This window comes from Portunus trituberculatus, chromosome 35 (assembly GCF_017591435.1).
Source record: "Portunus trituberculatus isolate SZX2019 chromosome 35, ASM1759143v1, whole genome shotgun sequence".
Lineage (NCBI taxonomy): Eukaryota > Metazoa > Arthropoda > Malacostraca > Decapoda > Portunidae > Portunus > Portunus trituberculatus.
In genome coordinates, this window is record NC_059289.1 from 55,104 (window position 1) to 70,095 (window position 14,992).

At 41.4% G+C, this 14,992-nt stretch overlaps 1 protein-coding gene across 1 annotated transcript in view; it reads left to right on the forward strand.

Moving 5' to 3' along the window:
• Nucleotides 1–14,582, forward strand: part of LOC123513190 (calpain-A-like) — a 17,922-nt gene extending 3,340 nt beyond the window's left edge. Inside the window, 13 exon segments of the mRNA XM_045270168.1 lie at nt 1–17; nt 1,341–1,527; nt 3,937–4,080; nt 4,279–4,398; nt 5,664–5,898; nt 6,435–6,631; nt 7,023–7,234; nt 8,254–8,296; nt 8,801–8,957; nt 9,201–9,322; nt 11,494–11,515; nt 11,518–11,694; nt 12,069–14,582. The exon segment at nt 1–17 is cut by the window's left edge and continues 121 nt beyond it. Coding sequence (XP_045126103.1) covers nt 1–17; nt 1,341–1,527; nt 3,937–4,080; nt 4,279–4,398; nt 5,664–5,898; nt 6,435–6,631; nt 7,023–7,234; nt 8,254–8,296; nt 8,801–8,957; nt 9,201–9,322; nt 11,494–11,515; nt 11,518–11,694; nt 12,069–12,154 — 1,719 coding nt within the window. The 3' untranslated portion in view covers nt 12,155–14,582.
• Nucleotides 14,583–14,992: the final 410 nt, after the last annotated feature.

Sequence of the window (14,992 nt, forward strand, 5' to 3'; positions counted from 1 at the left end):
GAGAAAGCCTACGCCAAGTGAGTACGTGGCAGGGATTAAGAAAGGGGAAAAGCTCTCTCTAGCAGTACGAGTATAAGTTTTGCTTGTCGTATTCGTGTGCATTACATTCAAACCCTTGCACCACCCCAAAGTATGACAAATTATTAATGTATGGACGTGCGACGAGTGTCCTTTTGCATTTTGTGTTTTGGAGGGCTTATTTTGGTCTGTTTCCGTTTCACGTCATTTCCTTTCAAAACACAATTCTAAATTCCCTTCATAACTTGACTTGAAGCTCCAGACAAATATACTCTTTTTTTATTTTTTTATTTCCTTGACTAATAACGTTAAACTGGTTCCTAGGCACAACCCTTCCAAGACTTTATAAAATCCTTCCAATTTGTGACTTCAAACTCAATCAAATATACCTTTCCTCGTCTTGTCACCCAGTAATATCGATTTGGTCCTCAATTATTTATGGAAAACAGTAAAAATATGTTGTTGATTGCCTAATCTAACATATCTAAGTCTACACAGACTCGCAGTGCTATGACTTGAAACTCTCAAGACTTTTCTACACCTTATCTCTTTAGCCAACTAGCTCTAATCTATCCCCATGGAAGGAGATGAAGACATTTTGCCGAGTGTCTTGTCTGTCTAAGAATACATGAACTACTTCTTTAACCAATAAGGTGGAGTTATTCGCCAAGCACTCAAGTTAGACGTTATGTGGCATCTCCGCCAGTTTTTTTTTTTTTTCTCGCCCCTCCAACTGCTAACTCTGTACAAGGACATCCGTCTTTGTATAGAGTACTCTTCGCATGTTTGGGGAGGGGGGGTTTCCACTCACACAATCTTATTAAATAGGGTGGAATCAAAAGCTTTTCGTCTCATCAACTCCCTTCCTCTGACTGGCTGTCTTCAGCCTCTTTCTCACCGCCGAAATGTTGGATCTCTTTCTATCTTTTTATCGCTATTTTCATGCTAACTGCTCCACTGATCTTGCTAACTGCATGCCTCCCCTCCTTCTGCGGCCTTCTTTCTCTCACCCATATTATGTCCATCTCTCTAATGTAAGAGTTAACCAGTACTCTCAATCATTCATACTCTTCTCTGGTAAACTCTGGAACTCCCTGCCTGCTTCTAAATTTATATTTTCCTATGACTTGACTTCTTTTAAGAGGGAGCTGTCAAGATATTTGTCCCTGAATTTTAGTTCTCACTTGTTTTTTAAGGGAATTAGCAACTCAGTGGGCCTTTTTTTTTCCATATTTTGTTGCCCTTGGCCAGTTGCCCCTCCCACATAAAAAAAAAAAAATCACCCATCATATCAAAGACTAAACAACCCTGTACCGCGTTAGGCTGCACGGCTCCTACAGCGCCCTGGACGCCGGCAAGTGTTTCGAGGCCACGGAAGACTTGACAGGAGGCGTGACAGAAAGATTCCTACTGGCGGACGAGGACCTCCCTACTGACCTGTTCTCCATTATGGTTCGCGCCAGCCAGCGGGGTTCTCTTCTCACCTGCTGCGTCCCCTCCGCCAAGAAGGTAAAGGTGACAAAAGCCTCGCTTCCTCTCAAAAGAACCATCCGCGCTTCCCTCAAAAGTCTATTCAATCTCCGTCTGGCCACAAGGTTTTTCCCGTGTGCCATGTCGTGCGAGTCATTTATTCTGTACACAAAGGGAGAAGTGAGACAAATAAAGGAGCTATTCCTACCAACACTTCGATAATCAAAGGCTTATCCCAGCTAAAATTGCCAGATGCTTATCCTTTTTTTTAGATACATTCTTCGGAGACTGACACCTTGAATGGATCATCTTTTTTTGTTTTCTTTCGCCTCTCTTGCATTAAAAAATACATAGCATTTCTTATCATCTTACGACTGAAATGATTAATGTGTAATCTATAAACATCGAAGGCAAAGGGGAAAAAAAGCTAACACTTTAGTCCTGTTATGGCCGAGGTTTTTAATAATTGTATTATAAGATATCGTAACTGTAATTTTTTTTCTTTTCTAAGCAATTCTTAATTCATCACTTTACGTTTCACTCCTCTCATTCTTCTCTTCACATTGCTTACTTTCCTGCTATTTCCAAGCTACTACCACGCCATGTGTTACGAGATTATACATGTTGTCTGCCTCGTAAGTCTGTTTGTAGACGTGTCACCGCTCATATTTATTCGTACAAAATTTTCGGAGAGAGAGAGAGAGAGAGATAGAGAGAGTTTAATATAGCCTTTGTTTCTACTACATAGCATTTACGTACTATTATGTCACTAAAAATTCATATTTTTTAAAGTTTTTTTCTCTTTTAAAACTCTTTAAAAACACATAACCTCACTTTCTTCCCTATTGACATATCGACACACACACACACACAGCATAATACCGACCCCCGCACGTCGGTAGCCCTCGCCACCACCACCACCACCACCACCAACACAATGCACGACTCAGCTTCATTCACGTAGCGAGGGTTTCAAGCTAAGTTAAGTGAATACCTGCAGGAGACATGGCGGGACAGGAAGGACTTCTTTTTTATCTCTTTTTTTTTCTTCCGCTTTCTCTCTTTCTTCCTTTTTCTTTCTTTATGCTCCTCGATTGCCGCGGATCTTGAGTGTTATATCACTGTATTGATTTTGAGAGTCCTGAAGGTTGTGTACCACTGAGGACATGATAAATAATGGAGAGCAACAGTGAGGAGGAGGAAGAGGAAGAAAGGGAGGAGGTTATGGTGATGGTGGTAGTGGTGGTCGTGGTGGTGGTGGTGGATAAAAGAAACGAGGTATAGTCTGTCTACTCTAAAACGGTTCCTGGATTTAAAAAAAAAAAAAAAAAAAATAGAAAAATTGCAGCTTATTGATATCGTAATTGATTAGATGTGAATAATACTTGTTTTCTGTTTATCAACGCACTTACTACAAGGATAGTTCAAGGATAGTTCACGGTTTTCCTTAAGATCTGACTACCACTCACTCCCTGGGACACCATTCAAACCAAGACCCAGGAGCCACTTTAGAGTAGACAGACTATAGCTAATAAATGGGAGGAAAAAGAAGAGAAGAGAAAGATGGATAAAGAGAAGGAGGAGGAGGATGAAAAAGAATAAAAAAAATATCTCAAAGAAAGCCACAACAACAACAACAACAACAGCGAAAACCGTAAAGCAAGGCAGAAAGACAAGGAGGGAAAGAAAGGAAATAAAACAAGAAGAACGAATCATATATTGATATTGTAAAAGATAACACCAAATAAACAACTAGTAATTCAAGAAGCCTATACTGTACAACTCACACACACACACATACACACACACACACACCCGGTAGCTCAGTAGTTAGAGCGCTGGCTTCACAAGCCAGAGGACCGGGGTTCGATTCCCCGGCTGGGTGGAGATATTTGGGTGTGTCTCCTTTCACGTGTAGCCCCTGTTCACCTAGCAGTGAGTAGGTACGTTGTGACCTTGTTGTCCCGGTGTGTGGTGTGTGCCTGGTCTCAGACCTATCCGAAGATCGGAAATAATGAGCTCTGAGCTCGTTCCGTAGGGTAACGTCTGGCTGTCTCCTCAGAGACTGCAACAGATCAAACAGTGAAACACACACTACACACCGTGTAGTGTAGTGGTTAGCACGCTCGACTCACATTCAAGAGGCCCGGGTTCGAGTCCCGGTAAGCGGCGAGGCAAATGAGCAAGCCTCTTAATGTGTGGCCCCTGTTCACCTAGCAGTAAATAGGTACGGGATGTAACTCGAGGGGATGTGGCCTCGCTTTCCCGGTGTGTGGAGTGAGTCTCATTCCTACCCGAAGATCGGTCTATGAGCTCTGAGCTCGCTCCGTAATGGGGAAGACTGGCTGGGTGACCAGCAGGCGATCGAGGTGAATTTACACACACACACACACACACACACACACACACACTCTGCAAGCGAGCACCCACCCTTCCGTCGTGTTTCAGAGCGGCACAGACCAGACGGAGGCGGGTTTGATATCCAGCCACAGCTACTCCGTGACGGGCGTGAGGCGCTGGAAGGTGAAGGTGCCCTCCAGATGGAAGAGTTACGTGGACCTAGTGCGGCTCAGAAACCCTTGGGGGGACGAGGTGAGTCAGTCAGTCCGTGAATAAACTGACGAAGAAGACATTTTTTTTCCCGTCCTTCCTTATCTCTCTCTCTCTCTCTCTCTCTCTCTCTCTCTCTCTCTCGTTTTTTTCTTTAAGTTTATTGCCCTTGTGTGTGTGTGTGTGTGTGTGTGTGTGGCTCCTAATTCCTCATCCCCTGAACCCTTAATTGCACCCTAGATGGAGTGGCGAGGGGCGTGGAGTGACAATTCTGAGGAGTGGGGCCTGGTATCAGCGGAGGAGAGGAAGAGACTGGAGGTGACGGCGGCGGGTGACGGCGAATTCTGGATGACTTACGAAGTGAGTGAGGAAGAGAGTGAGTGAGTGGGTAAGTGATTGAGTCAGAAAGAGACCGGCAGTGAATAAGAAGTACAGATCAGAGAGAAGGAGTTTAAGTAGAAAAAAAAAAAAGATCTCTTAGTAATGTATATTGAGTGAAGTGTGTGGATATATAGTGAGAGGTATATAGATCATGAATGATATACTTACTACACTCTACACTTCAATATCAATAATAATTTTGTGGCAATGATGTAGGAAGGAAATTTAAATCTTCTGAAATCAAATGAGTATACTATAGGCTGTACAAGGGACATATTAAGGGCAACATCAACAAAATTCTTAGGATCAGTAATCAGAGTGGAGAGGGTATAATAAAAGTTTCATGATAAAATTAAATTAAAAGAAGAAATAGAAGAATTGGTTGTCAAATGGAATGGCAGATCAATGGAATAGAAGAGAAGAGATCCGGTAAACATATTATTAGCGGCAAATCAATCGGGAGGAAGCTTTAAGAGAAGTTTAGCCAAAATTATGGATGAGGAGGATAGATCAATATATTTTATTCAGGGAGTGACATGTGTATTGTGTAGCGCTGATGGCTGACTGCAGAACTACTACTAGCCCTGTAGCGCTGATGTCTGACTATAGTACTAAGCCAGTAGCGCTGATGTCTGACTGTAGTACTAGCCATGTAGCGCTGATGTCTGACTGTAGTACTAACCCTGTAGCGCTGATGTCTGACTGTAGTACTAGTAGCCATGTAGCGCTGACTGACTGTAGTACTAGCCATGTAGCGCTGATGTCTGACTGTAGTACTAGCCATGTAGCGCTGATGTCTGACTGTAGTACTAACCCTGTAGCGCTGATGTCTGACTGTAGTACTAACCCTGTAGCGCTGATGTCTGACTGTAGTACTAGCCATGTAGCGCTGATGTCTGACTGTAGTACTAACCCTGTAGCGCTGATGTCTGACTGTAGTACTAGCCATGTAGCGCTGATGTTTGACTGTAGTACTAACCCTGTAGCGCTGATGTCTGACTGTAGTACTAGTACCGCTGTAGCGCTGATGTACTAGCCATGTAGCGCTGATGTCTGACTGTAGTACTAACCCTGTAGCGCTGATGTCTGACTGTAGTACTAACTCTGTAGCGCTGATGTCTGACTGTAGTACTAACTCTGTAGCGCTGATGTCTGACTGTAGTACTAACCCTGTAGCGCAGATGTCTAATAGTAGCCAGTACTACCAACCCTTGTGTTCTGATCATGTTTCTTCGATGTCTCAGGAGTTCAAGAAGAGATTTGACGAACTGTACATTACAAGCCTAAACCCACAAAACCTGGAGGACTCAGCCCGTCAGCGCCTCTACACGCTAGCGGAGGTGACTCAAGAAGTGCTTCTCTATCCGGACAAGGTCAAGTCAGGTCATCAAGGCATAAAAAAATGGGAAGAAGTTAAATACGAAGGAAGCTGGATCAGAAATTCTACCGCAGGGGGACCGCCTCAGGGAGCCTCACTAGGTAATGAGAGAGAATGGAAGGAAGAGGGAGGTGAGGGAAGGAAGAAAGCTAGGGTGATAGAAGTGAAGGATGAAAGGAAGAGAAGAGGAATGAATGGATGAACAAAGGAATGAAGGAGATGAAGGAATGAAGGAGATGAGGAAAGGAAGTAAGGAAGTGAATGCATTCGTGAACGTAAGAGTATACGTACCTATGCGTTCGTCTGTGTGTATCTGTATGTACATATTTACAGTGTGGATGTTTATCTTTACACAGGTGCAGCATCACAACATCACTATCCAAGTAATGAAATCCAATATAAAACACTCCTATCCTGTTCATTCTTTTAATTTTAATTTCATAACGAACTTCTGCATATTTATGTGTCTATTGTTGCTGAAGTGTCATAATTTTGATATCAGTATCCAGGAGATAAAATTTAAGTCGAATCATTCATGTCCATTAATTTCTTTCTCCTGACCTACTCCTGTCCCTTCTCTCCCTCTCCCCCGCCCAACACACACACACACACACACACACACACACACACACACAAGACCTCTACAGCAGTAACCCACAGTACCTACTCCATCTGACGGAGGCTGACGACGCCCTGGAAGTGGAAGACGAGGAAGAGGAGAAACGAAGAGAGAAGGGCGGCAAGGGAACGTGTAGTGTGGTCATTTCCCTCAGTCAGAAGAACAGGAGGGTCAACAAACTAGAGCTGCTCACTGTTGGCGTTTGTGTGTACGAGGTCAGGGGTCAAGTAGTGGTAGTAGTAGTAGTAGTAGTAGTAGTAGTAGTAGTAGTAGTAGTAGTAGTAGTAGTAGTAGTAGTAGTAGTAGTAGTAGTAGTAGTAGTAGTAGTAGTAGTAGTAGTAGTAGTAGTAGTAGTAGTAGTAGTAGTAGTAGTAGTAGTAGTAGAGGTTGATATTGTTATTGTCAGGAAATTTACTGCTGGATTGATAATATTGATAATAGTAGTGACGATGACAGAAAAAAATAAGGCTATTTTATACCTGTGTATCTATCTGCCTGTCTGTTTGTTTTTTGTTTGTCTCTCATGTACGTATATCTTTCGATAAAGACGGAATTACTGTTTATATCTATCAATCCATCGTCACACACACACACACACACACACAGGTGGAGGAGAAGAGGGCCCGCTCCGCACTGTCGCCGTCGTGGTTCCAGCGTCACCGACCCCTCAACAAGACTATATTCAAGAAGACTCGCACCGTCACCTTCCGGCTACAGCTCCACCCCGGCCACTATGTCCTCGTTCCATGCACCGCCTGGCCCAACAAGGAGGGGGACTTTCTCCTTCGTGCATTCTGCGAGAAGGCAGCGACTATAGAGTGAGTACATTCTTATGGCTCATGAACGCTTGGAAGTGAGTTAATGAGTGAGTGAGTGAGTGAGTGAGTGAGTGAAGTGATGAAAAGGATCTGGTGATGTTTCTTAGGGGGATAAGCTGCGTGAGCAAGTGAGTGAGTGAGTGAGTGAGTGCATAAATGAGTGAGCTACGCAACCCTAGATCCGTATTCCGAGATGTTCTGATCTGACCTGTCACGACAACCACGAGTGTTTAGAAAGGCTAAAGAGGTGATTAATCAAGCTCTCCTGGTATTGCTTTCCCATTTATGAGAATCAGCTGATCTCTTGTTAAGCCACCACTAAGACTATAGGAAGCACTACTGAAAATCCTAAGACGATTCACCAAATCTTGATAGAGTACTCAAGACATAAGGTGTTGAAAAGCTTAGCAATGTGGTTCGCTAGAGTTATGTGATAAAGTTTGATAAAGTTGGACTTAAGACAAGAGATAGGAAAGAATTGTTTTGTCAGTCAGAGTGACTGGTGAATTGCATAGACTCAGTAATCAGGTTACTGGTGCCAAGTCACTAAGTAGCTGTGCGTCAATGGTTAGACTTATGAATGGGGATTGGAAGGAGAAATAAGGAGATATATTTTGTATAATGACCACCACGTCTAAGCCCTGGTGGCTTGTTGCGTGCACCCATCATGTTCTTATGTGTCAGTCAGTCAGTCAGCCTCCCATGAGCCTTTGTGAAGTTAAAGTTAATCAAATTCTGAAATACACCTCACTACTTTCAAAAGGCTTTTTGAAGTTACTCTCTTTTTTTTACGGTTCGAATGACAGATTAAGAAGCTTTGTACAGTACATTGTTGACAGCAGAAACACTGGAAAACCCGGCTTATTGTCTCAGTGTCTTTCGAAAGTAATGGTGATGAGAGCGCAAAATGTTTCTGAACATGGGCCTTAATTTTTCCTACGCTCGTGAGATTCATGAGAATGAAAGTTATAATCAAGGATGCAAAGAGAGTTTCGTTATATTTTCCTTTTTTTTTCTAGGGAGAACGACGAAGATGCGAGAATTCTGGACGCCCGAGGCGAGGTAGGTTTGTATAAAGAGAGAAAGTCCCACAAAGCTCGATAGCTAATACTGTTAACTATTCTATTCCACCACCACCACCACCACTGCTGTCACACACACACACACACACACACACACACACACACATCACATCACATCACACGCCCCTCCTTCACCTGCCCACCCACCACCACCACCACCACTACCACCACAACCTCCATTACTGAGGCTTACCATTGATAATTGTTATTAACGATGCTTGGTAATGACTAGTGTCTGACGTGACTGGTAAAACAATTATTTGATGAAAAAAAATACGAGCTTTATTTTCTACAACCTGTAAGAATATTTCACCTTTCATATTCTGGTTCATTCAAAGATGCAAAGGATGATTAATTAATGCCCATCATCGAAGGAAAATACACGCAACAGAAAAAAAAAAAAAACGAAACGAAACGAGGAAAAAAAAAAAAAAAAACGAGCATATCACTGACTTCATCTAGTGCATTATCTGATCCCCGGCAGGAGGTTGGTGACTCGACCGACGGAGGAGGAGGAGGAGGACAGGGAAGTGGTATGCATCACGCACATGACTTAAGGGACGTGTTTTGGACCAACGCTGGAATGGAGGGACACATCTCCGCCAGGAAGCTCATGCAGGCACTCAACACTCTCTTCTCGGGTGTGTGTGTGTGTGTGTGTGTGTGTGTGTGTGTGTGTGTGTGTGTGTGTAGCATGCAGAACTGAATTTATTATCTATAGAAATACCCTAATGAGACATACAGTTTCTTCATCAGATTCATTCTCTCTCTCTCTCTCTCTCTCTCTCTCTCTCTCTCTCTCTCTCTCTCTCTCTCTCTCTCTCTCTCTCTCTCTCTCTCTCTCTCTCTCGGCGTCACATCAAGCAAATTCGCTCACCCTACAGGTCAGCTGGAATTCTCCCTGGACATGACTCGTAGCCTCCTGGCCATGGTGGACAGAGACTTCTCAGGCACTGTTGATTATTACGAGTTTGAGCATCTGGTCTTCTCTCTATTTCGTTGGGTGGTACGTAGTACGTTATTCTGCTTGTTCATTTTTTTTTCTTTAAGTACTTTTTTTTCACTTCTAAGCCTTCTTTTTTTCACTTTTGAACTTTCTTTTAATTTTATAGACGTTATTGCCGCTTTGGAAGCTCTTTTCTTTCTCTCCTGAGTGGTATGTGATTCACTTCTATTTGCTGATTTTTTTGTTTTTTTTGGCCATCACCCTTCCTTGGGTATTAGGCCATTTTTTATTTATTTTTTTTACTTTCATATTTCTTTAAAATTAGGCGTTTTATTCTATTTTTAACATATATTGTTATTTTTTATTGGTTTTTACTTTTTATTTTTTATTTATGTTTATTTTAATTTTTACGTTTTTTTTTTTTTTATTTGTTTTATTATATTAACAATAATTACCCACTCAGATTCTCATGCACGCTTCATTCACACAGGGATCCTTTACCTATCTCAAAACTATTGTCCTTTGTCAGGGCATGGGGAAGGGAGAGATAACTCAAAAGCACGTTTGCTGATCTACTGGTCTTGTTCATGCTATTCATTCACTACGGTTCATATTGTGAATCGTCGAAATGTTATCTCGATCAGGCAGGATCTCCGGCTTCACTTCTTCCTTCCCTAGGTGGTGGAACAGCACAGATACACATCATTAATCCTTGTAACACCAATTGCTCTTTTTTCTTTTTATTAATTACGGTTCGTATTGTCAAACGTTTCGAGTTGTTATCTCTAGTACTACTGATACGCTGTAGTTATTAAAATTTCCTCATGTGTGTGTGTGTGTGTGTGTGTGTGTGTGTGTGTGTGTGTGTGTGTGTGCGCGCGCTTGCTCATGATTCTACCAATACTTTAACACTGATTGTAGTATATTGCCAATGTGAAAAATAAATCGACTTATAAATTGTGCATGTGCTCCTTGAAAAGAGCCTTTAAGAGAGAGAGAGAGAGAGAGAGAGAGAGAGAGAGAGAGAGAGAGAGAGAGAGAGAGAGAGAGAAAGGTTTCAAAATATTGTCCTGAAATTTTTCAGAGACAAATTTTATCTCGCCAACTGTAACCAAACTCCTCTTTCTCCTCCCTAAAATCCATGGCAAGGAAATGATGACTCTTGCATCCCATCCTCAGCTTCCTTGCAGTATGTACACAGGTATCCCGTGAGTTAAGGTAGTACCTACATTCGTCAGGATTCGATAGTTAAAACAATTCTGAGTCGAAATTATTTTATGCACATATGTTGTCTTTTGCTTTATTTTGTGAGAAATTAACGTTGTAATTTTGTGTTGCCTCTTCCCTCCCTCTCTTTCCCTCCTGTCCGGCTCACTATCTATTCGACAAGCGCTGGCCCGCTGGGCGGCTGACAATGCCTATAAGAAGCAACAGTTACCAAATGACAAATTATTGTTTTTTTGTTGTGTCAGTGATTGTGCTGATTTTAAACATGGTAACTCACCGCTTCATGACCTTTGTAGGTGATATGTGGACCTTCGTATTGCCATCCTCACCATACTGTCTTAAGCTGCACTCCCATCGACGAATGAATATCATGCCATGCATATTATCACATGAATATTATGACCAAATTCCATGTCATGCATATTATCGCATGATTATTATGACCGAATACTCAATGTTACTGAATGCTAGAAAACATTGGGAGTCAGCTGATCGGCGAGACGTGTATCACCAAACGATAGAGATGTCAACTGAGTGCAGTGAGTGGTGAGTTGCAGTGAATTACTTTATATGTTTAAAAGATAGCACTTAACAACAATAACCACTGTATGGCAGTGTTACCTGTACATTTTCTTCATAGAAAAAAATCATTCGTCTTTTGCTAGTTGTTTCCTGTAAGGCTTTGCCTGCGTACTTTACAAAATGCTGAGCAGCACCACTCGAGTACTGAGCGAGGTGAGAGGGAGAGAGAGAGTGAACGTGGCGGAGGCCCATCGAGGATTAGCAAAACTCGCTACACAAAAACATATATTTAGTTGAACAATCGAATATTGTGTACACGTGATACTCTGTAAAACAGAAAGAGATAAGTTGATTTTTCGCTAGCAATCTTTATCTCGTTTGCAACTCCTCCATCCCCTCTTCCTCCTCCCTTTACACACGATCCATGCGAAAGAAGTAGGGACTTATCTTACAAACTCCCCATCTACCCTAATGTCCTACAGAATGTGTATAACGAGAAGAGAGACAGGAGACGAAGACACTTTCGGGCTATGATTGGCAGCTGGGAGACGCGCTAAGGGAGTTGGGATATCAAGTGCCTCGCCGCCTTCAGGGGTTGGTGGTGGTGCGCTACGGGGATGACGACGGTAACATTTCTCTCAAGGACTTCGTAATGGCCACCTGCAGGATCTCTGTCATGCTGGGTGAGGTTGATAGCTTATATAGCTAATCTGATGTTTTTTTACTCTTAATGTCGAGTAATGCTGTGAAATCTCGCTGTAGTGTTTACGAGTTTCAGTAGATGATAGTATATTACTCATTCGACTTACCTGTTGGTGTTTTATGCTCTTAATGTTGAGTGGTTCCGTGGAGCCTTCGTTGTTGTGATCAAATGAACGAGTGAATGAATACCTTAAGTCAATCTATCAACGATGGTTCCTTTAACGAAAGATAAACTGAAGGAAAAGGATAGCATGATTGTTTTCGTTTTTTTTTTTTCTTCACGACATATGAAGTGTTCAGTGTTACACAGTATAACTCACAGTCTTGTTGGTACCTCTCTTGTTGTCCATGCCAGAGAGATTCCGGAACCACAGTGAGAAGGACGACAAGCAGGCAACCTTCTCCCTCAGCGAGTGGCTGCAGGACACGCTCTACTGCTGACGTGCCATCCGTTGATCCTTCCCGTCTACTTCCGCCGCCTGCTGCTGGTGGTAGTACAAATAGATGCCCCTCAGAAGGTCTAAAAACTCTCTTTATGACATGTTTCTCACCATCACTGCTACTGACGGTCTCCTCTGAGCAGATCCTCCCTATGACATACCCTCCATCATTATTGCTACTGAAGGAGGACTATATGCATGCTGCCAATGACCAACTCGATCCATGTCTTGAAACTAGATAATTAAGCCTGCTGTACTTTGTGTTTGTTACGCCTTTGAAATGTTCGTATCATATGTTAGTCATGATAATCTCTCTCTCTCTCTCTCTCTCTCTCTCTCTCTCTGTTAGTGTGTGTGTGTGTGTGTGTGTGTGTGTGTGTGTGTGTGTGTGTGTGTGTGTGTGTGTGTGTGTATGTGCGTGTGTGTGAGTGTGAGTATGCTTATGTAAGAGAGGAAGACTGCCCAAGGGCAACAAAAATATAAAGAATAAAAAAACCCTGTCAGTCACCAATCTCGACGACAGAGCTGATAGAATTAGTCAAAGGACAGGGACAGATGTCTTGAAACCTCCCTCTTGAATGAAGTTAAGTCTTAGGAAGTAAGTAAACCTTTCTGTTGAATTTTATTTTTGTTTAAATATTTATAAATATTTACCATTCAGTAATATAATTAGTGTGTGTGTATATATATATATATATATATATATATATATATATATATATATATATATATATATATATATATATATATATATATATATATATATATATATATATATATATATATATATATATATATATATATATATATATATATCTTTCACACAACACCATTGACTGGGAAATCCTATGAAAGCTAACAAATCCCACAATTCAATCACGTATCCTAGACATCTGAGAAGGCTAGACTTCTATTGATTATCGTGCACTGTGACACTGGAAATCTGTTCAATAAAAGTATATGAGTAACTGTTCAATATACACATTTATTTATTGTACTACATGCATTTTATTAAACATGGCACAAACACTCCCGCACAATTGTATGAACATCCACATAATGTCAAACTCCAAAGTAATCCCATAGTAAGAGTTTCAGTCAAGTGTTAGACAACTCAACATATTGGGCAGTTTAGAGAGAGAGAGAGAGAGAGAGAGAGAGAGAGAGAGAGAGAGAGAGAGAGAGAGAGAGAGAGAGAGAGAGAGATTTTCTTCAAGATTAGCAGAATGCTTCGTCCACGTTATTTTCATGTCTTGGCGCATAATCTGTGAAGTTGACTAGCTGTGTGAGTGTAGCAATCTGCTTGTCAAGAAAAGCTCGTACATGCTTCAGACGGTTTGCATGACGCTCCAGGTGCGCAATATGGTCACTCATTATTACTCGATCTGACTTTTTCTTTTCACGTCTCCTATAAGCTTCTCCTGCCCTTTGTCGGCGCCTTTCCATAACTGGATCGTCTTGTTCCGGAAATGTATGAAGGGGAGATCGTGATTTGTGGGTAATATTTACCTGACGGATGATCTTGACAATATTATTAATGTCGTCCACACGATTATTTTCTTCGCACCTGTCATCTCCTAGTAATGTAAGTTCTGACTGTGCCAAGCTTGGTAGTGGTAAGAGAAAATCACTGGTTCCGTCTGGAGATAATACTGGTGACTTGAAAAAGTCAGTGATGTCATTCATGCCTGTGGAATGCTGAAGTGTTTGGATTTCGCATGGTATTGGTGGACACTGACGGGCTTGGGGATCACATACCGCTGACAGATATGACATCGATTGATTGTCATTTGATACATTACCAACCAAAGATTTGTCAGAATAAATTGTAGATTTATTAACATATTGTCGTTCACCATATACTTGAAGATTGTGTAAAGATGTGACTTCGAGAACTGAAAGAGTATTGGTAGCTTGTAATTCGTTTTCGAAGTGTGACATCTCAAAGTCCTGAATAAGGTCCCAATTTTCAAGTTCTAGCTGTGGAGTGGATGAGGATGACATCTTGTGTAGACGTGCAATTTGATGGACAAGAAAGTAAATTATTGGTGGCGGTAGAAGTAGTAATAGCAGTACTAGTGGCAGTAGTAGTAGTAGTAGTAGTAGTAGTAGTAGTAGTAGTAGTAGTAGTAGTAGTAGTAGTAGTAGTAGTAGTAGTAGTAGTAGTAGTAGTAGTAGTAGTAGTAGTAGTAACTGTTGATGGTGGTGGTATTCTTGTTTTTGTTGTAATTAGTCTTAAAAACTGCGTCGAAATTAGTCTTTTTCTTGTGGTTGCTGCTGTTGCCTTAGTATTTTCCAAAACTTGTACAATTAGTAGATAAAAGTTGTTTGTATAAGACGGTTCGAGCACTTGAAAGATACTGCTGAAATGTTCATCTGAACTACCTTTAAATGGAATGAATGTAAGAAAATATAGAGGAAATTATGAACGTATGATATCGTCATTCGTACCTCACATTTTTCAACGTAGGGAATTTAGTACCCTGCCCACGCAGGTAACACACACATACACACACACACACACACACACGAGAGAGAGAGAGAGAGAGAGAGAGAGAGAGAGAGAGAGAGAGAGAGAGAGAGCAAATATACAAAAGTTTCATACTACAGTTGAAACCAATCAATAGTGTATCTGCACCAATGTTACGAATATCAGTCTCTTTTATATATTTTTCCCAACTACAATTCTCTATCAAAAAATATATATCTATATCTATCTATCTATCTATCTATCTATATCTATATTCATATATTCATATATCTATATATGTATCTCTCTCTCTCTCTCTCTCTCTCTCTCTCTCTCTCTCTCTCTCTCTCTCTCTCTCTCTATATATAT